General features: G+C 43.8%; 2 protein-coding genes and 2 long non-coding RNA genes across 6 annotated transcripts in view; 3 read left to right on the top strand and 1 right to left on the bottom strand.

The window, feature by feature from the left end:
- LOC138147844 (uncharacterized) lies at positions 1 to 6,447 on the top strand. 3 transcript variants are annotated; one of them, XR_011164909.1, is made up of 3 exons: positions 4 to 541; positions 2,428 to 2,550; positions 6,151 to 6,447. It is a non-coding gene; the product is annotated as an uncharacterized lncRNA (long non-coding RNA). The 3 variants fall into 3 exon arrangements; XR_011164907.1 differs by lacking the exon at positions 6,151 to 6,447 and having other exon boundaries at positions 1 to 541; positions 2,428 to 2,686; XR_011164908.1 differs by lacking the exon at positions 6,151 to 6,447 and having other exon boundaries at positions 106 to 633; positions 2,428 to 2,686.
- Positions 1 to 24,638, top strand: part of UFC1 (ubiquitin-fold modifier conjugating enzyme 1) — a 428,252-nt gene that overhangs the window by 297,576 nt on the left and 106,038 nt on the right. The gene's annotated exons all lie outside the window — the stretch shown is intronic.
- Positions 3,949 to 24,638, bottom strand: part of ARHGAP30 (Rho GTPase activating protein 30) — a 24,092-nt gene continuing 3,402 nt past the window's right edge. Inside the window, exons 2-12 of the mRNA XM_069070481.1 lie at positions 17,942 to 18,044; positions 17,304 to 17,448; positions 10,455 to 10,537; positions 10,174 to 10,281; positions 9,670 to 9,797; positions 9,109 to 9,280; positions 8,819 to 8,922; positions 8,662 to 8,739; positions 7,689 to 8,069; positions 6,499 to 6,773; positions 3,949 to 6,333 (exon numbers count right to left, since the gene is read on the bottom strand). Of these exons, the coding sequence (XP_068926582.1) occupies positions 4,612 to 6,333; positions 6,499 to 6,773; positions 7,689 to 8,069; positions 8,662 to 8,739; positions 8,819 to 8,922; positions 9,109 to 9,280; positions 9,670 to 9,797; positions 10,174 to 10,281; positions 10,455 to 10,537; positions 17,304 to 17,448; positions 17,942 to 18,044 (3,299 nt within the window). The 3' untranslated portion in view covers positions 3,949 to 4,611. The remainder of the gene's footprint in view (positions 6,334 to 6,498; positions 6,774 to 7,688; positions 8,070 to 8,661; positions 8,740 to 8,818; positions 8,923 to 9,108; positions 9,281 to 9,669; positions 9,798 to 10,173; positions 10,282 to 10,454; positions 10,538 to 17,303; positions 17,449 to 17,941; positions 18,045 to 24,638) is intronic.
- The window catches only part of LOC138147845 (uncharacterized), a 26,505-nt gene continuing 8,433 nt past the window's right edge, over positions 6,567 to 24,638 (top strand). Inside the window, exons 1-3 of the long non-coding RNA XR_011164910.1 lie at positions 6,567 to 6,695; positions 15,614 to 15,685; positions 22,906 to 23,020. This is a non-coding gene — a long non-coding RNA (uncharacterized lncRNA). The remainder of the gene's footprint in view (positions 6,696 to 15,613; positions 15,686 to 22,905; positions 23,021 to 24,638) is intronic.

Here is a 24,638-nt window from a genome sequence, read left to right on the forward strand (position 1 = left end):
CGGCGGGGGACACCGCCCACTTCCTGTTACCGCCATCTTGGTGAGGGTTTCGGAAAAGGAGCGTCATTCTTTGTAGGAGAGGCGCAGAAGTGAAGTCGAGCTGGCAAGACCCTGCTCGACTGGGGACGGGCTCGCTGCCATTGGCATCGAGGAGAGGTGACTAACTCGTAGTGTCATCTTGATTCCGGACAGCTGACGGTCCACAATGGGTCGAAGGCTCGATAGAGACCATCTTAAGTCTGGGAGGGATCCTCGATTTGGCCGCCATCTTTGACGAGGGCTGCTTCGGGTGCCATCTTGGGTCTGGGCACTCTTGTAAGAAGAATTACCAGGAACTTGACCGAGCGCTCATGCTTCACCTGTCGGGCGCCGGCTTTTGAGGCGCGGTCGAGATGCAGCGACCTCAGCCTCTAGGAGGATTTGGATGTCCTGGCTTCGGATCTCCTGAAAACCCATTTTTATTCCCCCGTGACCACACCCATCCATGCCTGTGGTCACCAAAGGACCTAGGTGATGCTTGTCGCTCTCTGCATCAAAAAGGGTTTGTTTCATCGGTCCCCATCCTGCCTGGCGATTTTTTATTTTAAAATTACAGCTGACCAGTGATTCCATTTCTATAGGGAGGAGCTCCAGGTGAAGGAACTCCTTCCAGTGCAAGCAAAACCATTCTGCTTAGTTTTAGAGAGTTGCCTGGGACCCAGAAAGCTCCAGTGTCCCGCACCTTGGTGACCCAGTAGGCTAAGGAGTGAGCTTGCACACTTGAACCCGAGCATTCTCGTTCCCAGGCCCGCTCTCTATTCGCTGCCACATTGCATTCCCATAGCCCCTCCCCCCCACCAGTTCTTAAAGATGCCTTACCACATGATGCTGCTAGGTGGTCCAGCGGATAGAGAGCTGGTCCAGAGTCAGGGAGAGTCACGTCCTTTAGTTCAAATCTGATGTGAGACTCTTACCAGCTTTGTGACCCCGGGCAAGCTGCTTAACCCTGTTTGCCTCAGTTTCCTCATCTGCAAAATGAGCTAGAAATGGCGAACTTCTTTTCTTTGCCAAGAAAACCCTAAATATGGTCCTGAAAAGTGGGACCGGACTAAAGAAAAACAACAGCGTATGGTGGGCTCTAGGTAGAAGCTTATCAGCCTTCAAAGAAAAGCAGAAATTTGGATTGAGTTCCCATCCTTTTTAAAATTTCTTAAAATCATCTCAATGTCTATCTACCAAATACTGCCAGCATTAATCGTAACAGTAAAAATTTGGTGATTACCGTAATGTCCTGTTATTGGGAATTTGTGTTATGTGAAAGCAATAGAATATCACTGCACTGAAAGAAATGATAAATATGTGGTATACAAAGAAACAGGAAGGTTTCTATGAAGGAGGACTGGTTTTGGAGTCAGAGGACTTGGGTTGGATCCTGGCTCAGCTCCTTATTTGTGTGACTTTGGGCAAGGTGCTAGTTTTTTAGGCATAAAGTTTCCTTATTTGTAAAATGAAGTTAGTCAAAATGATGTATCTGTGCCTTTTCACCTCCAAATCCATGAACCTAAGGGATATTGGGTGGAAAAAAAGGGAGCAAAATAACAAAATGAATATTGACTAAAATTACGTAAATAACCACAATAAAATTGGGATATTCAGAAAATATTATTCCAGTGTGGACAGAGAGAAGACTTGTTACTATTTTGTTAAAATTAGTCATACAGTCTTTTCCCAACAAACTAAATGGGAAGTTTACTGTCTTCTGTTCAGTCATTTACATTATTTTCAAAAAAATTTGTGTATTTGAACATTTATATTTATTGCTGAATGTTACCTTTCACCCAAGGTCCTTAAAACAGGAATCATTCCAATCCTACATCCATTAAAAAAATACATCTTTTATTTCAAATCACCCCCTAGGTATGAAGGGAAGGATTAAGAGTCTACAATGTGCCAGGTACTGTGCTAAGTGCTTTACAAATATTATTTTACTTGATAATAAAATGTGAATAAGTAAAGGAATGAAAACAGCATTTGCTAAATGCTTTGTTGTTATTCAGTCATGTCCAATGACTCCATTTGGGGTTTTCTTGGCAAAGATACTAGAAAAGTTTGCCATTTCCTTCTCTGGCTTGTTTTACAAATGAGGAAACTGAGGCAAGCAGGGTTAAATGACTTGCCCAGGGTCACACAGCTAGTAAGTGTCTGATGTTTTGAACCCATGAAGATGAGTCTTCCTGACTCCTGGCCTGGCACTCTATCCCCTGTGCCACCTAGCTGCCCTTACTATCTGCCAAATACTTTGCTAAGTACTACTGATACACTTACAGAAAGATAATCCCTGTCCCCAAGGAGACTACAGTAAATTAACTTATTAAAAAAAATTTTTTTGATAACTACTTTTCAGTATCATTAGCTTTCTTTGCAATTCTATTCTTGATTTTATTTTAGAAAAAGTGGAAAACTGGACCATTATCCAACATGAACCCTGGATTTATGCACAAGAGATTTCATAGTTGAGAGAAAGAGCAAGACTTCACACCATAAGATTCTACAGCTGTCTTCAAGAGGCATGTAAGATCGCAATTCAACAAATAATTGCAGGAAAATAGAAATGAAGGAACCGTCTAAAGAGGGTGTGGCTGGACAGGGACCTCATCGGCCAAATCAGAATTGAAAAACATATGTGGAGAAGGTGGAAGCAAGAAAAGATACCTCATGACATCTTTTTGGTCAATATACAGGGACATAAATTAGATTAGGGGGATTCAAAGTTGGTTGAATGATTGTACCCAAAGAGTAGTGAGCAATAGAATGTAAACTCCATGAGGGTAGATTGTTTCACATTTGTGTAGTCCCCCCTTCCCACATTACACAGTTCCTGGCACAGAGTAGGCTCTCAATAGAAGCTTGCTGACTGATCAGTGATTGACTGATTGATACTGTAACAGTGACTTCCATGGCCCTGAAGGCCAAGTGTTACATTTTATCTCTTTAGCTGAAAGCAACATCCAACTCAGAATCCTGGGTTCCAAACACACTTAAACTCCACCACCTGTGCTCCACACTCAAAAAGACTAATGAAACAGACCAAAATCTCAAGCTCAACTCTTAGGGCCAACAGGATCTAAAAGGAAAAGATGGGTGGGAAATAGCCCTTCTCCAAACACACACCCAGGTCAATGTTTGGTGTCTAAGGTGTCTCAGGGTCCCCCTAGACAAGGCCAGAAAAAAAAAGAGAGCAAGACAATCCCAGTCAGATAGTTTTAAAGATACAGTCTATTCTGGCTACACAGCCAATGGGAAAGAAGTTGTTCCCAACCACATGGTAGAGAAATGAAGGATGTCTTTCTCCTTGCCATCTCCCACATGGACACTTCTATCTTTGGTGAACTGAGTATGTGCCAAAGCTGAGTTACAATAGTATATAGATAAGGCATTAAGCATTTATTATGTACTTACTATATGCCAGGCACTGTGTTAAACAACAGTGATGCAAAGAAAATGTTTAAATGGTCCCTGCCTTCAAGATGCTCACATTCAAATGAGGGAGAAAAGTAAATAATTGTATATGCCTGTGTACTGGGTGACCATTGAGGACCCGATCCTGACAGTGTGTGCAGGGGGCCCATGGGGATATTTACTGAGCCTGCTTCTGGAAGTATATAATGAGATGGAACATAGAAATCTGCATTCTCCATTGCAGTGTGATTACTGCTGTTTAATTGCCTGTTGGGCCAAGTGAGCATGGATACAAAAATCACTAACTGGCCAAATCATTTTCTCTCACCCCAACAATTTGAGTAAAGAGGAATCATTTGACATATATGAAAATATACATCTTTTATTTTATTTCAAATCACCCCCTACAACCACAGACCTAGTCTCCAAACTGAGTCATATATATGGTTTTCTCTCCATGGTAGGAAACAATAGGCCTGTGGTCAGGATCCCTCCATTCTTTTCCCCCCATAACGGGGCTATAAGGAGGGGAGTCTTTCCAAAGACAGAAGACCTGAGAGGTTAGCAGAGGATACCATCACTCCCCCAACTCCCTGGAGGTTAAGGGTGGGGATGGGCTAAAGAACTATGACTTTATGACCTTTATGGAAGGGGCACAGGAGCACCTGATGCTGATTCTTCCATGAGGTTCTTGAACATTTACCTCCCCACTAAGTCTCAAATTTCAGGCAATACCCAAGAGACCAAGAACAGGATGAAGATGGGCAGCTCTTAAAGATATCCTAGTGTCCTAGCGGGATATGGTGGGCTCTAGGAAGAGGGATCTCCAGCTCCAAAGGAGCAGAAGAATTTGGATTGAGTTCCCATGCATTTTTTCAGTGAAAACCATCTCAGTGTTGTGTCTGCCCACCAGTCTGTCTCCTGACTTTGCTTCCCACTGGAAGCTCATGGACCTGGACCCTGGGGCAGGACCCTGATGCTAGGGGTGTCCCAAGGGCTGGTTTTGTCTGAACTAAGCTTCAGATGATCCAAGGCCATGGCTTTCTAGAGTCTGAAAACAGAAGCTAGGGGTCAGAGCCCATGAAGTGGGAATCTCTCCACTGATTAGAGAACTGCAAGGGAGACAGTTGGACAGGAGGTGGAGCCTGCTGACCCCAAATGCTCCAGGCCTACTCAGAGCCCTTCCCCCTCCTCAAGGCCAGCATGTGCCTCAAATGCATAGGTTCTTCTTTGGGGGGAGATGACAGTGTTAAGAAGCTGGGGTTCTCTAGGTGGCAGACTATGTCGGCTCCGGGGTCCAGCCCCTTCCTGACCTGGGAGTGGGGGCTCCAAGCAACTGAGAGGCCGGGAAAAAGAGGCTGGGGGTAGGGTGGAAGGAGAGGTACTACTGGGAAGGAGGCTTCCATCCCCACCCCCAATACAGGTCTGGGTCCTCCTGATGACTTGAGTCTCTGTCCTCTGCCTCTCTCGTGCTAATGCAACAGCAGCATCAAAGGAAAGGCTACCTCCATTCCTCCAGGAGGAACGGGAGGCACGGGTCCCTTGGACACCCTCTCCAGGTGTTCCATCAAGCCTTCCAGGCCGTGGGCATGGGTTTGCCGGTGCTACATGGATCTTGCTACCCAGTGTGCTAGGCATCTTGGCAAACTGTGGTTTGGGGGGTACTACAGGCACAGATTTGACCTGCTGAACTTGGACCAAGGTAGAAGCCAGGCGCATACTGACACTGCCGGCTACATCAGAATGCAGCACAGAGGATGATGGGACACAAGGGTACAGGACACAGTTCTCAAGAGTAGTCTGCCTTTCAGGTTCCCTGTCTTCTGGTCTAGGGGATTGTGGGACTACTCCCCCAGGAGGGTTGGCATCATGACCTCTGACATTACTAGATCTCCAAAGCACTACTTCTGGGTCCAGATCCCCTGACAGACTATCCACTCCAACCTCCTGATCTTCTGCTTCTCCATCCCCACATTCCCTGTTGCCACTGATATCCTCAGCATCCCACTCAATGCTTCCTTTATCTTCCCTTTCCTTCTGTCTTTCTCCAGATTCTTTGTTCCTGTACCCACTTTCCTCTCCAACTTTGGTCTCTCTGCTTTCACCAAGTTTATGGTTGTCTAGAGTTTTCCAGTTCCCCTCAGTGCCCTGATGGTTCTCATCTGCCCCTCTCACTGTATCATTTCCAACCTCCTGGTCCTCCTCTCCCCCAGGCTCCTCTTTCCTGCTAGCTTGCTCTTGTCCCTCAGTATTCTCTCCATCAGCCTTCTGTTCTTCCATTGTCTTCTCATCCTCAACTTGTGCTTCTACTCTAGTCTTGTCTTGGTCCTTTGTCTTCTCTTCTTTCCCTATATTTTCCTCATGCTCAACTTCTACTAATCCCCCTGGTTTCTCTTCACCCTCAGTCTTCTCTCCTCCAGCCTTCTCTCCCCTAAACTCCTCCTCACCCTCCACTTCCTCCTCGCCCTCAGCTTCCCTTTGCCCTTTGGTCTTCACTTCTTCGACCTCCTCTTTTTCATTTCTCTTAGCGTCCCTTCCCTTTTCTCCATCTGCTTTAGCTACAGGTTCCTGACTGCCCTTAGCCTCTTCATTAGTCTCAAAGACTCTCTCAGATTCTTTCACCTTATTCTCTCCACCTTCCTTGTAAGCTCTTTCCCCTCCATGTTCTGAAAAGGTTTGACCTCCATCTGCTTCATCTTCCTTTCTCCCTAGATCTTCCCTTCCTTGGGATCCAGGAACCAACAGTGGGCTCAGGTCATCATAGGCACTGAGGAAAACGTCTTCTTCCTGCTCAGGGGTCCCAGTGTCTTGGGAGCAACAAGTAGGAGCCAGGACAAACAGTGCCTCATCCAAGGACAAGTCATCTAGGGGCGGTTCCACAGAGAATTCTTCCACCTGCAAGCAAGAGTAGCCACTGCTCAGGAAAGTCTGCAATGAAAGCTCCTAAGGGCTTCCTCAGTGAACCTGATCTCCACACCAGCCCCCCCAAAGATTGATCTGATCCTGTATCCTTTACCACCTCCCAGGTGTATCCCTCTTCTTCCATTGTCTCCTCCTTACCTGAGGTCCAGCACCCAAGAGCTCCTCCAGGTAACCAATATTAGGGTCATCTTCCCCAGGAGAGCAGGTTCCTTCTGCCAGGACTGCCTCCTTGGTTTCCCCACCAGTCCATTCTGGTTCTGAGCTACTTCCAGAATCTTCCAGGAAGGAGAAGGAGTCCTGCACCTCTTGGGACAGAGAGTCTTCCTGGTCTTCAGGTAAAGAGGGGCCCAGCTTAGGGGATTCAGGGTTGGGGACCAAAGGAGCTGGGGCTGGGCTTATCTCCATCTTCTCATCTGTAGGGGAAGAAGCATTCACTTGTCACCAGAGGTACTAATACTAGTCTTCCCAATGTCAATTCTTAGCATCAATAATAATAAATTACGTTTATGTAATGGTTTATTATTTGCAAAGAATTTTACAAATATTGTGATTTTATCCTCATAACAATCCTTGGAGGTAGGGGTTATTATTATTCCCATTTTTTAGATGAGGAAACTGAGGCAGACAAAGGTTAAGTGATTTGCCCAGGATCACATGACTGGTGTCTGAGTAAGTGTCTGAGGCAGAATTTGAACTCAGGTTTTCCTGACTCTAGATCCAACTCTCTATCTACTATACCATGTAGCTAGCTCCCCTACTCCTGTCACTGATACTCCTCATCAAAGATAACCTCCATCAGTGATAATCCCCATTGCTGATACTCCATCACAAATACTTCTGACCCCAATATGCCCAATCACAGATACACCTGATACTCTGGTCATCAACCCTCATGTCACTGATATACCCATCATCAATAATTCTACCATTGCAACACTAATGCTTCCATCAACAACACTTCCTGTATGTGCCAGTCACAAACCCTCTTTCTTTTTCCTCTGGAATTCCCTAGCACTCTCTGCCCATTCTCTCTTCTTATTCACAATTCCAGGATTGTGGCAAAGGGGAAGGGAGGAAAGACAGAAAAGAGGGGAAGTAAGGGAAAGAGATAGAAGTGTGTACAAGAGGGTATTGAAGGGTCTTTCCTCCATAGAGTCAAAGGAGAATCATTGAGGTCATTGGCTTGGCCTATTCCCACTTCTTTCCTATCCCCAAACTTGGAGAAATGGCTTCTAAACTTTCCCAGCTTGAACCCAGTGTCTAATCTCTCAGCCCCTCCAACTCGAGTCCCCTTGACCTTTTCTTCTCCCAGTTCTGGGGTTGCTCACCTCGGGGTCCAGAGCCAAAGCCAGGGCCAAAGAGAGGCCGGGCTTGCAAGGCAGGACACTCAAGTCCTCGTGTGAGTCGTGCTACTGCCGTATTAGAGATGATGTTGGGTGGTACACTGAGGATGGATGTGATATGTAGGGGCAGATTGACATTGTAGGGGTCAGAGATATGGACTCCAGCACAGCGCTCAGCCCGACTGCAGCCTGCTGCCCGGGCTCCTGCTCGGCTAGTTCTAGGGGTGCCTGGCTCAGAGCTTGTTCCGCTCTGTGGTTCCACCTCTGTCTCCTTTTCTCCATCTGCTTCCATAGAGACATCTTCAAGACTTTCCAACTGAAGAGGGCTTGGCCGAGAACTCTTAGGCTTCCCTAGTCCCTCTGGCTCTGCAGAAAGAGGAAGGAATGGTGTGGATAGACATGTCCTTGAGTTCCCCCCACCCCAACACTGCCCTGTCCAGGGGCACACTGTCTATCCCTCCCTCCCCCAACCATGCAAAGAAATGAAGGCCATGGAGATGTGGCACGCCTGTCACTGAAGGGTGCTTTCTATTTCCTGGGAGATTTGGGTCCAAGATGTGGCTAAAGCTACCTAAGCAGCAGCATCATGATTCTTCTCCCATTTCCATGAGAAGGCACACACACACAAACACACACATACATACACACACACACACACAGTCACTGGTCACCCACCACCCTGGCACCCAATCACTGATGTGCATGCATACTGTCTCTGACCTCTTCTTACCTTTAGCTCGAAAACATATATTCTCCTTATCCTGCCCTCAGGTCAACACACATGTACATACATACTCAATGGCCTCTTCATATATTATGGCTACACACACACACACACACACACTCATTCCCATAGACATATACCCATGCAGACATATCTACAGGTGCTCTCCCACTGAACTCAAAGCACACATATGTAGACACAGTCACTGATACTCTCACCATCACCCATACCCACCGTCATTAGCTCCTGCTGCAGCACTCAATGAATCCATGCTTTTGGCTGGCCGCAGTGATGCTTTGTCAGATTTTTCCTCTGTAAAACAGGGCTGTGAGAAGGGGCAAGGGCTCAGGAGGTACCCACAGAGTGCCTCTCCCATCAAACACATACTTACCCCTCTCCTCACCCACCCTGGGTGGCTTGCGCTTGGTGTCATGGCCAGAACGACCTAGATTGAAGATGGATTTCCATTTCCTGACCTTAAGAGACCCCTTCCTCCTTTGTGAAGAGGAGAGTAGAAGAAAACGAAGAAAAAACAAAAGTCAAAAGCCAAAATTGGATAAAAAAAGAGTAGAGTTCTGGGATAAAGAGTTAGAAGCATGAAATCTTAGGAAGTGAGGTCAAAACTAATTAAAAAAAAAAAAGAAACAGAAGGGGTAACAGAGGTAGATGTGGAAGGATTACTTGTGATCCCCAATCTCAATGATGGTATGATAGGGCCGGATCTGTGGGGGGCCATCCCCAGCTTGCAGAACACTTGGAAGGTGGTAGGACAACTGTCTGGACAAGGGCTCCTCAGGGCTGACCATTCCCCGTGATGCTGGTAGCATACGCCAGCCAGTCTCTGCCTCGCCACCTAAAGAAAAACAGACATCAGCTTGAACAATAAAAGGGATCTGTTGTTAAGTGGCACACACCTGCCCCTCTCAGTCTGCTCCCGGTAGGGGAGCAGCACGTACCCAGGGGCCATTCCAGGGCATTAGCCAGGGGCAGCAAGAATGAGAAGACAGTGGGCCTAGGAGAACCTGATTCGAATTAGAGGCTGTTTAATTTATCAACAGAGAAGGATAGGGGGTAGTATCACTGAGAGGTAAGGAGCAATGGATTGGAAGTCAGGAAATCTAGGTTTTAATTCTGACTCTGATACCAACTAGGGGTATAATTTTAGAAATGATATTTCCCTTATCTGAGCCCCAGTTTTCCTATCTCTAAGATTCATTCTAATTCTATACTGGAGGAACTTACCTGTAAGAGTGGCACCCCCAAAGAGCTGGTCAACATGTGTGAGGATGAACTCGACCACAATGGACTGTACTCTCACCTCCATGAAGGCTGCTGTCCCATTGAATCCAGAGGCTTCTATGTCCTTAGACCTGGAGGGAAGAAAGACAGGAGAGAGTCTGTACCCACTCCTCTTCCCTCCTTCACTGAATAAATGCTTCTTTCCTTTCCTCATTTTCTCTCATATAGAAGTTAGCCCCACCCCAAGAAAAGATGACTACAACTTTTTGGCTGACTGAGTCCTGTCACCCATATCTAACCTTGTACCTCCAAAACCTTCCCTCTCATCTCTGTTACCTGACTCCACAAGTCTACTTTCCACTCAACCCTTCCAATACACACACACACACACACACACACACACACACACACACACACACACAGAGTTTACACCTTATTTCCTGGAAAGACTACACTGGTGTATAATCTAGCATCTACAACTCCCAAACCTTCCCCACCCCAACCTACCTTAGCAGATTTGGGGCCCACACAATGGCCAGGTTTCTAGCATGCATATTGGTCTGAGCACTGAATGAAGCCATATGCACCAGGTGACGCATGAGGTATTCCAAGGTCCTGGAAACCAAAGAGTGAAACAAAGGAGCAGGAAGAGAATAGGGAATGCATCATAGAAATCCCAGTAGAACCAGGATTTGTGAATACTGTCTTTTGTGTGTCATGCAAGATTGGGAGAGAGGTTTCAGAGTTTGGATCCCCCTCTAGGCTGTAGGAGATGGGAGAACATATACCTGTAGTGTGGGCCAGGCAGCTCCCCCAGGACGTCTCGGATCTTGATCAGACGCTGAGGCTCTAACTGCACGGCTACTGCCTCCTGGGGAGGTTAAGAGGGGAGGGTGGTACCAAAGCCTGCAAGGAAACTCTGCTGTTCTGCCCCATCTGCCCTTCCCCGCTGAGGATGGAGTTTTTCAGAAACTGCCATCCTTGACCCCTGGCCAACTCTCTATATAGCTGTAAGTAGCTCTATACGGAAATTTAACAAAACAATTTAACAGACATTTATCATGTGGCTATTATGAAATCCTAAAATGTAGCTTCTAGTCCCAGCCATTATTACTGTCCGTGTAATCTTGGGTAACCTCTCCGGGTGACAGTTTTAACATCTGTACAATAAAGTTTTAATTTTACGGCTTCGTAGACTTTCTGTCCAGCTCTGAGATCTCATGAATGTGGGTACTTCATCCAGTAACAGAGATTGCAGCCCATCTAATCTACATCCTGTGAGTCCTCCACAAGAAGTCCCTCTAATCAGGCGAAGACCTTCTTCTAATCCTCCTCACATTGCATGGATAGCTACAGAAGAAGTGGGCTGTCTATGATTTATTCCTTCACTCTCACCACTAGACCAGCCCATTCTCTTTTCTGTCCTAATGACATCTTTTGGGGGCAACTAGGTGGTATAGAGGATAGAATGCTGGGCCCAGAGACAGGAAAACTCCTCTTCCTGAGTTCAAATCCAAACTGAGACACTTACTAGTTTTGTAACCCTGGGCAAGTCATTTCACCCTGTTTGCCTCAGTTTCCTCATCTGTAAAATGAGCTGGAGAAGGGAATGGCAAACCATTCCAGTATCTTTGCCAAGAAAACCCCAAACGGGGTCATGAAGAGTGAGACATGACTGAAAAACAACTAAACAATAAAAATTACATCCTTTTCTCAGCATTGATTGCACAATTTTTGGTGATGAATTGCATTCTATTCATGTTCACCATGTACTTCTCTGTTGCCATGTGGATGACCTACAACTTTAATTTTTTTGTAGATGCAACATTGTATAACTCACAATTATACAGTATCATTGGAAGATTCACCTTTATTTCAGAGAGAAGCTGGGAGTCATTTAAAGAACTCTGCAGTTTCTCAGTCCATTTAGCCATTCTTCTCCTTTCCAAATCTGGTCCCAGCTCACTGTCCATCTGTCATATCTCTCTAAAATATGTGTACTTGGGGCGGCTAGGTGGCACAGTGAGTAAAAGTGCCGGCCCCAGAGTCGGGAGGACCTGAGTTCGGTTTCGGCTTCAGAAACTTAACACAAAAAAACTAGCCATGCCCCCCGAAAGGCAAAAAAAAATCTGGAAAATAGATATTTGTTTGATCAACAAAATAGCATCTGAAAATTTTATAGTTCAATAAATGATCACAGCAGGATCTTGTATTCTGTATATCTTCTAGTCAGCTGTGTAACTCTAAAAATAGTCTGCTGCGGATTATCATTTGAAAAAGCTTGTACTCAAGGTAGGATTATTCCATAGAATAATAGAATTCTACTCCATAGAATGTTGGATTTAGAGTCTAGAAGGTCTGAGTCCAAATCCTGCCTCAGACACTTAAAAACTATGCGACCCTGACCAAATCACTTAACCTTTTAAGTTTCCTCATCTAGAAAATGGGATGATAACAGCATCTACCTCCCAGGGTTGTTGTGAGGATCCAAAGGAAAGAACAGATGAAAAGTGATTTGCAAATCTTAAAGCACTATATAAATACTAGCTATTATCATTCTCATGAAAATTTTAGGGAGGTGGAAAAGTTGCCATACAGGTCAGTAATTGTTCATATTCTCCTAGTCACCTTATCTTGAAAACAATAAGTTATTGTCAGTTTTTCCCTAGTATTTAGAATCATCTCTTCCTCAAGGTATCTACCTTGAGAATTAAACCCCAGCACCCACAAAATTGTATCCCCTCCAGCACAAACCTCCTCTTTCTGTTTTCTTTGGTGCCATTTCTACTTCCTCATAGAACATATTCTGCACTATGATATTCGACTCCAAATGTTGTGGCTCCATTGTAATTAATGGTGAAAAGAATTTGTTACAAAAACATTACAGAGCTTTTCTATTTTTTATCTGTTTGTTGTCTTCCTGCCAGCTTCATCCTTAAATGCCCTCAGGATGACTTTGTTTAGTTTGGTCTCTCACCAAACTTTTTTTAAAACTAGTTTTTACCTCCACTTCTCCTCAGTGTTTTATGACTCAATATTACTCATAATGTCCCACTATTCTCTGTAAGATCTTACAAATGAATTTATCCTCTCAGGCAGGATCTCCGTTTGATAAAGAGACGGAATTTTTGCTGGCTCAGGCAATTTCTAGGTTCTTCTGGTCTCTTTCTAGTGGTGACTGATTTACATGAGTTAACTTCCTTAGGAAAAGATTACAGTCTAACTCAGTCTATTCTTTTATCAATTTCCCTGCTTGTTTAGTTTCAACAAGTTAGATTAGAGCTGCTGCAATTGCTTGTCATATCTTCATTTTTTTCCCTTTCCTCTTGCTATTGTTTCAATTTTTGCTGTAGCAAGTTGGTGATCTGGCTATATGCCACATCAATAATCAATTTTCTTTTAGAATATAATCAGTTTCATTTTTCTGTGATATTATTTGAGGTTCACCACATTCAGTGCCTTCAGATTCTCTTCTCAAAATAAGTATTAGCATCATAAAGATGTGATGCTTTTGTATAGCCTATAACTTTTTTTTTTTGCTTTTTGGAGGGGGGAGGGCGGAGCAAGTGGGGTTAAGTGACTTGCCCAAGGTCACACGGCTAGTAAGTGTTAAGTGTCGGCTGGATTTGAACTCAGGTTCTCCTGACTCCAGGGCCAGTGCTCTATTCACTGTGCAACCTAGCCACCCCCTAGCCTTTAACTTTTGACCTGTCTTGATTTTTACTCCTGAACTATGTTTTACAATATATCTTTTGCTGTTATCCTCTATGTCCACTTTTGCACTGGTCACCAAATATTAACGTACATGCTGATTTAATTTGAAGAGTTTTGGACAGCTTTTGTAGAATGTCTCTATTTCCTCACTCTCTCCAACAGATACTGACTAATAAGCTGCAATTATTTGCTGTGTGATCTTTTTAAAAATACCAATAATGCACACTATAATGACAGATAACCTAATACTCCATAAAATAATGTTTCCTCTTGACCTTGGATGTGTGGCTAGAGTGAACTAGAGGACCTGATAAAACCAACTCTACCAACTCCTTCAATTTTTCTCTTCAAGAGAAACCTAGAAATCATCCTTCCATTTCTGTATAATGAAGAGCATTATGTTATGATCATGGTTTACAGATTTAGAGTTGAGAGGAACCCTGGAGGTCATCTAGTCTAACTTTCTCATTGGACAAATAAGGAACTGAGGCCCAGAGAGATGAAATAATTTGGTCAAGACCATGCAGCTAGTAAGAGGCAGGAGTCAGGTTCTCTGATTCCGTGGTCAGCATTCTTTCCATTATACTAGACTACCATGTATGATTCAGCTTCCCCTTAATCACTCATACACTTCTGATCCATTCTTACTACATGTCCATTCATTGGTCAATGGAAAATTATCACATACTTATAATATAAGCAATTAAGTAAACATTTGTAGACAGTCTAAAAACTGTGTGAGTCTTAGCACCCTTTTCTACAAGCTACTTTGCCACTAGAGAAGTAGAAGGAAGCTATCTATGCAAGACTAGGGTCATTTGGTATTTTTTTTCTGTTTCATGGATTCCTATAGCCAAGAAGTTTGTCACCAGTAGTCACCCTCTTCATATTTGGCTTGGCTGGTCCTCTACAAATATTTATAAGGAGAACTGTGAAGTTTTTAACCTGTCAGTGATGCCAAAGATCAGTGATTTTATTGCTGGCAGATAAGCACAGAAAAGAATGGAATTTGAAACATTCCCCCTTAGGCTTCATCTAACTTTTTGGATCTTAGCCCAGGATTCATTTAAGTGCCAACCAGGAACATTAAGGAGGAACCTCGTCGCCATGTCCCAGTCAAGGAGCATGTATTAAGTACCTACTTATACCAGACACTGTACTAAGCAGTAAGAATATGTGTGTGTATGTATATGTGTATCTATATATCTATATCTATGTCTATCTAGCCATCTCTCTCTTGATATTTGTGTGTGTACATGTATGAAAAGGAGAACAAAAACCATCCTCGGCTCTCAAAGAGTAATGAGGGAGACAACATGCAAACAAGTAAGAGACATCCAGGATAAACTGAGGTTAGTCTCAGAGGGAAGGCTCTAATATTAAGGATTACTGGTATGGAAAGACTTCTTGCAGAAGGCAGGACTTATGTTGAGACTTCAAGGAAGCCAAGGATGCTAACAGTGGAGATGAGGAAGGAGAGCTTTCCAGGCATGGGAACATCAGAGAAAACACCAGCACTGAGAGGAGACTGAGTGTCCTGTTTGAGGAACAGCAAGGAGGCCAGTGTCACTGAATCACAGAGGATGTGGAGGTGAAGGGAGACTAGGAAGGTAGGAAGGGGCCCAGCTATGAAAGACTTTAAAAGTCAAACGGATTGGAATGTGGAGGTGCGACAGGGCAACACTGGAGTTCATTGAACAGGAAGGTGATATAATCAGACCTGCATTTTAGGAAGATCACTTTGACAATGGAGTGCAGAGTGGCGTGGAGTGGGGAGAGAGAGTTAAGGTAGGGAGACCAATCAACAGGCCGTCGCAATAGTCCAGGTGTAAGGTGATGAGGGCTTATCATTATAGTAACAAAAGAGATGTTAGGAAATGATGGGATGTGGAGTGAGGCGAGAGTGAGGGGTCAAGGATGCCCTCTTTTCCCGATCCCTCTTCATTCTAGTGCCTTTCCTTCAGTGAGTATTTCCTCCTTAGCCTGGACATGGTTGTTGGCACTAGAGTGTGAGCTCCCTGAGGGCAGGGGCTGTCTTTTGCCTTCCTTTGTATCCCTAGGGCTTAGTAGAGTGCCTGGCACACCGTCTATTGATTGATTGACACCTGGGTTGTGAGCCTGGATGACTTGGAGGATGATGTCGGGAAGCTAAGTGGGAGGGTTTGGGAAGAAAGATAATGAGTTGCATTCTGGTTATGTTAAAATTAACATGCTTATGAAAATCTAATTCCAGATGTCTGACATGATGTTGGAGATTCCAGATGGGAGGTCAGCAGAGAGATTAAGAATCATCAGCATGGAAATAGTAAGTAAATCCGTGGGAGCTGATGAGATCGCCAAATGAAACAGTTTATGAGGAGAAGAGAAGAGAGGCAAAAATAGAGCCTTAGGGGACCCCATGTCTAGTGGGTGAATTGTGGATAAAAATCCATCAAAGGAGACAAAAAAGTGGTTTGACGGATAAAAGGAGAACAAGGAAAGAAAAGTGTCATGAAAACCTAGATAGAGAAGTATATGAAAGAGAATAGAGTGATTAACAGTGTTAAAGGCGGTCAAGAAGGATAAGGACTGAGAAGAGGCCAATGCATTTGGCAATTAAGAGATCATTAGCAACTTTGGAGAGAGTACCGGTAGTTTCAGTTGAATGATGACGTTGGAAGCCACACAAAACGCTGGTGGCTTTGTTAGGTTGAAATGAGTTGAGGAGACTCAGACTGACAATTAAGGATTCATCTATAGAAAAAAAAACCACTTTTTCTAGCCCCAAATTAGATAGTTGAGTGGGACCAGAGATCTATGATGAAAAGGGAGAGAGGCAGCCAGAAGGATAGACTTTGAATCAACTTGAAAAATCCCACAGGTTTATGCTGGCTGCCTAGCTGAGTGCTGCTACCATGGTCTTAGGCTACAGAGGCCATCAGAGCTTTAGCACCTATTAGCTGCAGCACCCCAGCAGATGGTAGCAGAGTGAAACTAAGCAAAAGTTATAGCTAGAGACCAGTGGAAACAGTAGAGAGCAGGAATGCAATGCTCACAGAATTTAGCTGAAAGCAACATGACATCACCAGAAAACAATGGAGGCTGGGCAGTCTGCCCAGCTAAGCACCTTTGCTGTCCGTACGTGTCACCCTGCATGTGACCTCCATGCTTGTCCCCCAGCCATATGTATTATATGTATGCTCATGCCCCCAAACCTGGGGGAGAGTACCTCTGTGGGAACAAGGGTATCTTTTCTTGTCACTTAATATGCTATGCCATTTGATTAAATGTCTTTGCTTGGACTTACTGTGTCTTTTCTGGTTAACTTTATGAAGTAAATAAATAGGCAAGTGCTCTTATAAATTATGGTTTTGAGTGGATGCTGACTCATGCATACCCACTCTGTGCTTCAAACCTGGGGTAATGTTCTGGGATGGGCCTATAAAGTGTATGTGGTAGGGGAGGTGCCCTGGGTTCCATAAATATTTATAGTCTGTTGTTGTGACCACTCTTACATACACACTCCCCAAAACCTACCTTCTCAGGCTCATGCAAAGAAGTAAGGGAAGATAACATATGTGCAAAAGGAAAATGACAGAGGGAATAGAGGAAGAGGGAGGGGAAGGGAAAATGTGCTGGGGACAAGTGGAGACAGATGGCACAAACTGGCTGTGTCTGATCCTTTCGATGTTATGGGAAGGTGTTACTCTGGGGTTAACTCTGGAAATCTGTCCATGGACTCCTCTTACTCCTCATTAAAAATCCTTCCTCCATGGTCTCCAGGGCTCAGGCTGAGGGGGTGGGACCCCCATATCCCCGATGTTGGATTTTGGAGGAAGACTCCTTGCAAGCAGGCGGCTTTAGAAAGCAGAGTTTCTGACCCTAAACCCTCAAAGTTCCTACTCTGGCTTCTCCCCCGCCCCCCCCCCCCAGCCGCCACTTACTGCAAACTTGTCATAGAGCCGGTAGGTGAGCAGGGGGTCCGGTAGTTCTCGAAAATAGGCTTTGCAAAGGGAAGAGACACAGTGAATGTCCTGTAGGTAGATGTCCTTCCGCAGATCCGGCCGACGCTCTGCTTCAAACTCCTGCCTGGAGACATGGGGATGGTAAACAAGCAGAGTGGACAGAGATCCAGGGAGATCAGGGAATGCTGTTGGGGGCGATCTAGGAGGTGACCGGATGTTGAGAAAGGATGCAGGAGAGACAGTGTAGGTGTGTGTCATGGATAAGTTGTCCCATGCCCTGAATTGTAATTCTAACTCAGACACTCAGCTGTGTAACCTTGACCAAATTACTCAAACTTTCTGAGCCTCAGTTTCCTTTTCTGTTAAATAGTGATGATAAGTCCTACCTATATCACTGGATTATTTTGAAAATCTAATGAAACTGTAGGTGTGAAAATGCTCGATTAGCAGGTGTATTAGTAGCTGTACTTTTTTATGATTCTGTGTACTTGGCCTTAATATTTTCTGGGAAATCTCAGATCCTTTTCTCTGTGCCCAATACCTTGCTATGTTACTCTTCTCCCCAACCTCCTTTTCTTCTCTTACCTATAGTCCCAACCCCTTTCTGCTTGACTCACCGAAGTTTCTGAATGTTGGAAGAGACCCCTGAGAGACGGTAGATCCCATCCACCACTCCGTGCTCCTCCACAAATTCTGCACAGCTTCGTAGAACCTGGGGCACTGGAACACACAGAGAGTTATAGCATTTGATGTGGGTGCAACTGCAGGAGGGAAAAATGAGTGAGAGAAACAGACAGTCTGGGAGCTTCAGAGGATGGGGACTGGGACAGAGCTTCAGAGAGATGAGGGGTTAGGGAGAAAAGGTAGAAAGGAGGTATAGAGGTCAAAGTTATTATGGGATCAGAGTGATAGAAAATCAGGTACCGAATGGACACAGATCAGATGTTTAAGGAACAAAGAAAAAGGAAGTTGGGGCTTCAAAGAGACAGGCATCATAGATCTTGATCATGGAGATGAGTCAGAGAAAACAGGGTTGTCGAGATGGGGTTCACAATGAAAAGGGGCCAGAAAGAAAAGGATTAAGAGAAATGAGACTATGTGGGGCTCAGAAAGATTGAGGAGAGTCACGAAGAAGAGATAAGATAGAGAGGGGGCAGGAAGATGGGCTGTCAAGAGAGATGAGGGGTCAGGAAGACTGGAAAATCCCTATTAGAGAGATGATAGATGAGGGATGTTGAAGGTTAAAAACAAGCAAACAAACAAAAAACCCCAACTGTAAATTCCTTAGTGTTGAAAGAGACTTTAAAGGTCATCTGCTCCGACATTCTACCCATGTAAAATATTCTTTAAACAGATAGCCAAGAAATTGACATAAAGCTGCTGTCTGACCCTTTCCAGTAAGGAGGAGCTCACTGTTTCAGATAGCCATTCCATTCTTTTTTTCTAAGAGCTCTAATTGCTGGAAAGTCTTAAATCCGCTTCCTGTAATTTTTACCTGGTTCTACCCTCAGGAACCACACAGAGGAAACTTAATGTATGATCTGTGATACCTCTTTTATAGGGTGGCCCTTTAAAGTATGTGAAATCACAATCGTGTGTCTTGCTTTCCTCACACCTCTCCAATTCCACTAGAATTTGGGCTAGAAAGTACCTTCAGAATCACGTGGTTTACCCCCTTACTTACACACAAGGAAACCAAGGCTCACAGAGGTTCCCACACTTGTTCAAAAACACACAAGTAGTAAGCAACAGGGACACCAGGTTTTCTGACAGTAATTTATTCTCTCTACCAGAATATACTGCTTCCCTATCCCTACAGGAGAGAGATAAAGGATGAGGAGACAGAGGATCAGATACAGAGAATCTCTGTATATTGACTCCTTTCAATTCAACAAAATGTGGCACAATGGATGGAATGAACCTCAACAAAAGAAAAGATCATTGAGGCACCTCTTTTTTTATGCATAGAAGAGAACAGAAGGAAGGTCAGAAAGAAGTATAGATAAGCAGGATAGCTTTGAAAGCCATGAGCTGAATTTATTGTATGTTTAAAAAGAAGAGCAAACTACATAACAAACCTGCAGTTTCATGTATAATTCATTTTCTTCTGGTCTATCATATATATGAAAACACCCATTTTATTTGATGTTTGTTAAGTTCAGAATAAAAATAAATTTTAAAAGTCAATTCAAGAATTCAATTTATTAAGTACCTACTATGTTCCAGGCATTTTGCTGAGTGCTAGAGAAACAGAGACAAAAGTGAAATAGTCCCTGCCCTAAAGAAGTTTACATTCTGCTAGAGGGAAACATGTATGCAGAGAAATAAATAGAAAATAAAAACATCTCAAGAGGAGGGACGGGGAAGGAGAACAGAGAGATTGATCTGGGGGAGTCAGAGAAAGGGAAGATCAGGGAAACAATGGATCAAGTGAGTGAAAAATCAGAGTCAGGGTGGTTCATCAGGGTAATGGTGTTGGAGATGTGGCATTTCGGGGTCCTAAGATCACAGAATTCAGAGCTAGAAAAGACTTGGAGATAAATCTCCTCATTGTACAGATGAGATAACCAGGGGACAGAGAAGTTAGGTGATTCCCATGACCTCCATCTCCACTGTACTTCAGTTACCCACTGGGATGGCTACCCCTTATAACTCACCATCATCCCAGGCTGCTCGACCTCCATGATTTTGAACTATGAGATTCTCCTCTCTGGTCATACAATCTCCTATCCTTCTACATCTCCTATCGCTTCACTCTGAAACCTCTTCTACTCTGATCTTGAGTTACTCCATCTTTCTGCCTCTTCTGTCAGGCCATCACTTTCCCCCACTTCATAGTCTATACTTAGCCAGTTCAAGGAGGCACTGTCCCACTCTGCCTCTCAACCCTTGCCCTTTCCTCCTCTCATACCTGTGATGTCTTCCTCATTAGACTGTGAGCCCATGTGAACAAAGACTGTTTTATTTCCTTTCTTCATATCCCCAGCACTTAGCATGGTGTCTGGCAGGTCATTTTCAGCCTTGTCTTGTTCTTCATGGCCCCATTTGGGGTTTTCTTGGCAAAGATACTGGAATAGTTTGTCATTTCCTTCTCCAGCTCATTTTACAGATGAGAAAACTGAGGCAAACAGGGTTAAGTGACTTTCCCAGGGTCACACAACTAGCCAGTGTCTAAGGTGGGAATTAAACTCAAGTCCTGTGCTCTAGCCACTGTGACCTGTAGTAGGTGGTTAATAAATGCTTGTGAACTGAATGACTCTTCTCCTAGTTGCTGAATGGTGCTGGAGGAAGTCATGAAACTGTACTAGTGGAATCCATTACAAATTTCATGCTATTTAACCTCAAGTGGGTCTTCACAGCTCAGTGGCAATCCTTCTATTCATTTTTATTTGACTATTATGTTCCCAGCAAAAATCACCCCACAATTTCTCCTTTTCCCTTCAGTCCCCAACACCAACCCCAGCAGCTGATACTGTCTTCTACTTTACTATGAAAATTGAGGCCCTTTATCTGCCCTCATCTGCCCTATAACATACCTCACAACCTATTTCAGCTTTGCTCATTCTTCTCTACTCCAGCCTGAAAAAATAGGGAGTCCTTTTATCTTCCAAGGCTGACTTCTCTGTTTCTAGCCTTGATTCCATCTTCTCCCTTCCCGTTCTCCTAGGTAGTCTGCACCATTTATTATTCCCTCTCACCCTCTCATTTTCAGTCTCTCCCCATCTACTGTTTCTTTTATTACTGCTTGCAAACAGGTTTAATTCTCCCCTAATGTAAACAAACAAACAAAACATCCCCTTCATCCTCTCTGGGTTTTTGCCAACATGTCCCTGATGATTCTCTTTCTTCTCAGTCTCCTTTGCTCTATCTAATCCAAGTCCCACCCCTAACCTTGGGTATGTCCCCAGGTCCCATGTTAGTCCTCTTCTCTTATCTCCTTATCTCCTCTCTGTGTTGATCTCACGAGCTTCCAGGGATTCAGTTAATATCTCTACACTGATGACTCTCAGATCTATATATCCTGCCCCAGCCTTGCTCTTGAGCCCTGGTCCTGAATCATCAACTTCCTGTGGGATATTTCCCACTAGGAGTCCTATAGACACCTCAGATTTAACATAAGTCCAAAATAGAACTCATTAACTTTCCTACAAATCCCACCTCTCTTTCTAATATCTCTATTTCTATTAAAAGCATCATCATTTTTTCATTCACCCCATTTCCTGACATAAGGGCCATGTCTTCCTCTTCTCTCTCCCTCATTGGATTAATCAACTGTCAATTCTGCTCTATGTAAAATGGTCTCATAGCCATCTCCTTCTCTTCACTAAAATGGCTACTGCCCTAGTTCAGAGTGTCATCACCTCTCACCTAGACTATTGGAATAGCCCCTGATCAGGTTTTCTCATCAAGTGTCTTCTTCTAAATCTTTCTTCCACTTAGCTACCAAAGGGATATTTCTAAAGAATAAGTTCAACTATGTCAAGACCTCTTCCCTCTCCATTTTCCAGTGACTTACTCTTGCCTCTAGAACAGGGGTCTGCAAACTATGGTTTACTGGCCATATCCAGACCCCTGCCTGTTTTTGTATAGCCTGAAACCTCTGAATGGTTTTTACATTTGTAAATACAATATTACAAATGTAAGAACCTTTCTTAGCTTGCAGGTCATATAAAAACAGGTGGAAGGACATAGTTTGTTGACTCCTGCCTTAGAATAAAGTATAAGCCCTTCTGGCTGGCATTCAAAGCTTTTCACAATCAGTCTCTGTTCTTTCTCCGTGACCTTAGGAAAGTCAATAAACTTCCAAGGGCCTCTGTTTCCTCATTTGTAAAATAATGGGGTTGGACTAAATTACTTTCTGAGATAACTTCCAGATCTGTGATTTAGATGTCTTCCCAGACTAACTACTCTCCATGTTTCAATCAAATTGACCCACTTGCTGTTCCATATGTAAAATATTAAATTTCCCATCTCCGTGCCTTCATATAGAGTGAAACCTGTGCCCAGGTTACACTCCTTGCTTACCTTAATAACCTCTTAGTGTCCCTAACTCCCTCCAAAGTCCAGTTAAATGTTACCTCCAACATGAGGCCTTTCCTGATTCACCCAGCTGCTAATGCCATCCCATAATTTATTTTGTGTCTCCTTTGCATATATTTTATAATTATTTATATGTGTACTATTGTTTTTCCTTATAGAATAAATGTTCCTTGAAGGCAAAGATTGTTCTTTGTTTGGTGGGGCTTTTTTTTGGGGGGGAGGGTCTATGTATCCCCATTGCTCAGCACATAGTAGGAGATTAGTACATTTGTTAATTGATTATTTGATTCCCTCAGGCTAACATGCTATATATCCCCCATTTTACTGATAAAGTCCTAGGAAGAGTTTTAAACATTTAATAACTTTGCTTTCCCACCACCAAATTACACTTTTAGAATTTTGATTAATTTTTCAACTAATAGGCATTTACACTCTTTCCCTCACACCCCTAATTACTCCAGTAACCTGGGGTTCAAGTCTATTTGCATAAGACTATCTTTACTAGTGGAAACTGATTTTTCAATGCTCTGCTCCTGTTTAGGGGCCAGGTTTGGCAAGACCTTGGGAGAGCAGAGCGCCTACTTCTTCTGGTTTCTAGTTTCCAGTAAGAGTTCCTGAACTCACTCCTTGGGAAATTCCCTGACGTCTCTAGTGAGGTAAGCTGAGGATGGAGGCATGATCAAAGTGCTGGTTCCTCTGTATGTTGGTTTCTTCCTGGAATCTTTCTCTCCCACTGGGGGCCCTCTCCTTGAAGAGAAGTCTGAAAGCTGCTGCGTTCTCTCTCAAGGTTGGAAGCCAGAAGAGTCAAGAGCTCTCCTCTCTCAAACTCTTACCATATTCAGTCCTCACTCACCCAGGCAAGGGAGCATTCTTCCCACCAATCATTCTTTCCACCAATAAGAAGAATATTATACAAAGGGACTTGATGCTTCAACGCCTTAAAATCCGGCTTCTGGCATCACAATTCTACTGCCCTTAAAGGGTTACCAGTGATCTTTTCATTGCTAAGTCCAATAGGCTTTTCACAGTGCTCACTCTCCTTGACTTTTGTGTAGCTTTTGGTTTATTAATTACCTACTTCCTCAAGAACTCCCTCCTCCCTTAGTGTCTGTGCTACCGTTCTCTCAGCACAGTTCCTGGCACACAGTAGGCCCTTCATGTGTTCTCATTTCCTTCCTTCCTTTCTGATTGCTTCTTTTGAGTTTCCTTTGCTGATTCATCATCATCCTCCCACCTCTTCCATCTATTTACACCCCTTAATTTTCTCCCCAATATCAACCCTTTGCCCTTTTATTTTCTCTGCACATATTGCTTCCCTAGCTTCAGTTATCACTTCAAATGCATTTAGGTTCAGATCATGGTTTTGTTACTTATTACTGTGTGACCTTTGGAAATTTCCTTCACAGTTCCAAGTCTTAGTTCCTCATTTTAAAAATAAAGCATTTGGATTAGGGGAATCTCTAAAGACCCTTCTAGCTCTGAATCTGGAAATCTCCTATAATCATTCGCTACACTCTCTCACTTGGTGACCTCATCTACTCCAGTATGTTCAATTATCACCTCTATGCAAATGACACTAAAGTCTATGGATAAAGCCTTAATTGTGTATCTCTCTTCTCCTCCAAGTCTTCATGTTCATGCCTAATGGACATCACCAACTGGATGTCCCAAAGTCATCTCAAATTCAACACATTCAAGATAGAACTCATTGTCTTGTCCTCAAGCCTACTTTCTCCTGTCCCTTTCCCTATTTCTAGATCACTTTCCTCCTGGGCATGTAGGTTTGAATCTCAGGGCCATCCTTGACTTTCCCTCTCATTCACTTCCCCCCTCCATGTATTGGTTGACAAGTCCAATTGATCCAACTACCACTTCATCTCTGTCCCCTGTTCTCTATTCACAGGACCACCCCTTTATTTCATCCTCACCACTATTCTCTTCTAATAGCCTCCTAATTGATTTCTCTGCTTTCAGTCTTTCCCTTCAAAAGCCTTCAGGATAAAGTTTGGCATTTAAAGCCCTCCACAGTTTGGCCCCAAACTTTCCTTCAAGCTTTATTTCATGTTACTTCCTTTCAAGGATTATACTTTCCAGCTAAATGATCTATTAGCTGCTCCCCAAACTTGACATTCTTTCAGTCACCTCCGTGCATTCACACAGGCCATGTCTCTTATGCCTACCTCTCATCCTCACCTCTCAGAAGCCTTCTCATTCTTTAAAGATCTTTTTGGGTGCCATTTTCTCCATGGACCTATCTAATCCAGTTTTGTTGTT

The sequence above is a fragment of the Petaurus breviceps genome, unplaced genomic scaffold (assembly GCF_028583685.1).
Source record: "Petaurus breviceps papuanus isolate PSGF00001 unplaced genomic scaffold, PetGlider_PUasm1.0 90808, whole genome shotgun sequence".
Classification (NCBI taxonomy): domain Eukaryota; kingdom Metazoa; phylum Chordata; class Mammalia; order Diprotodontia; family Petauridae; genus Petaurus; species Petaurus breviceps.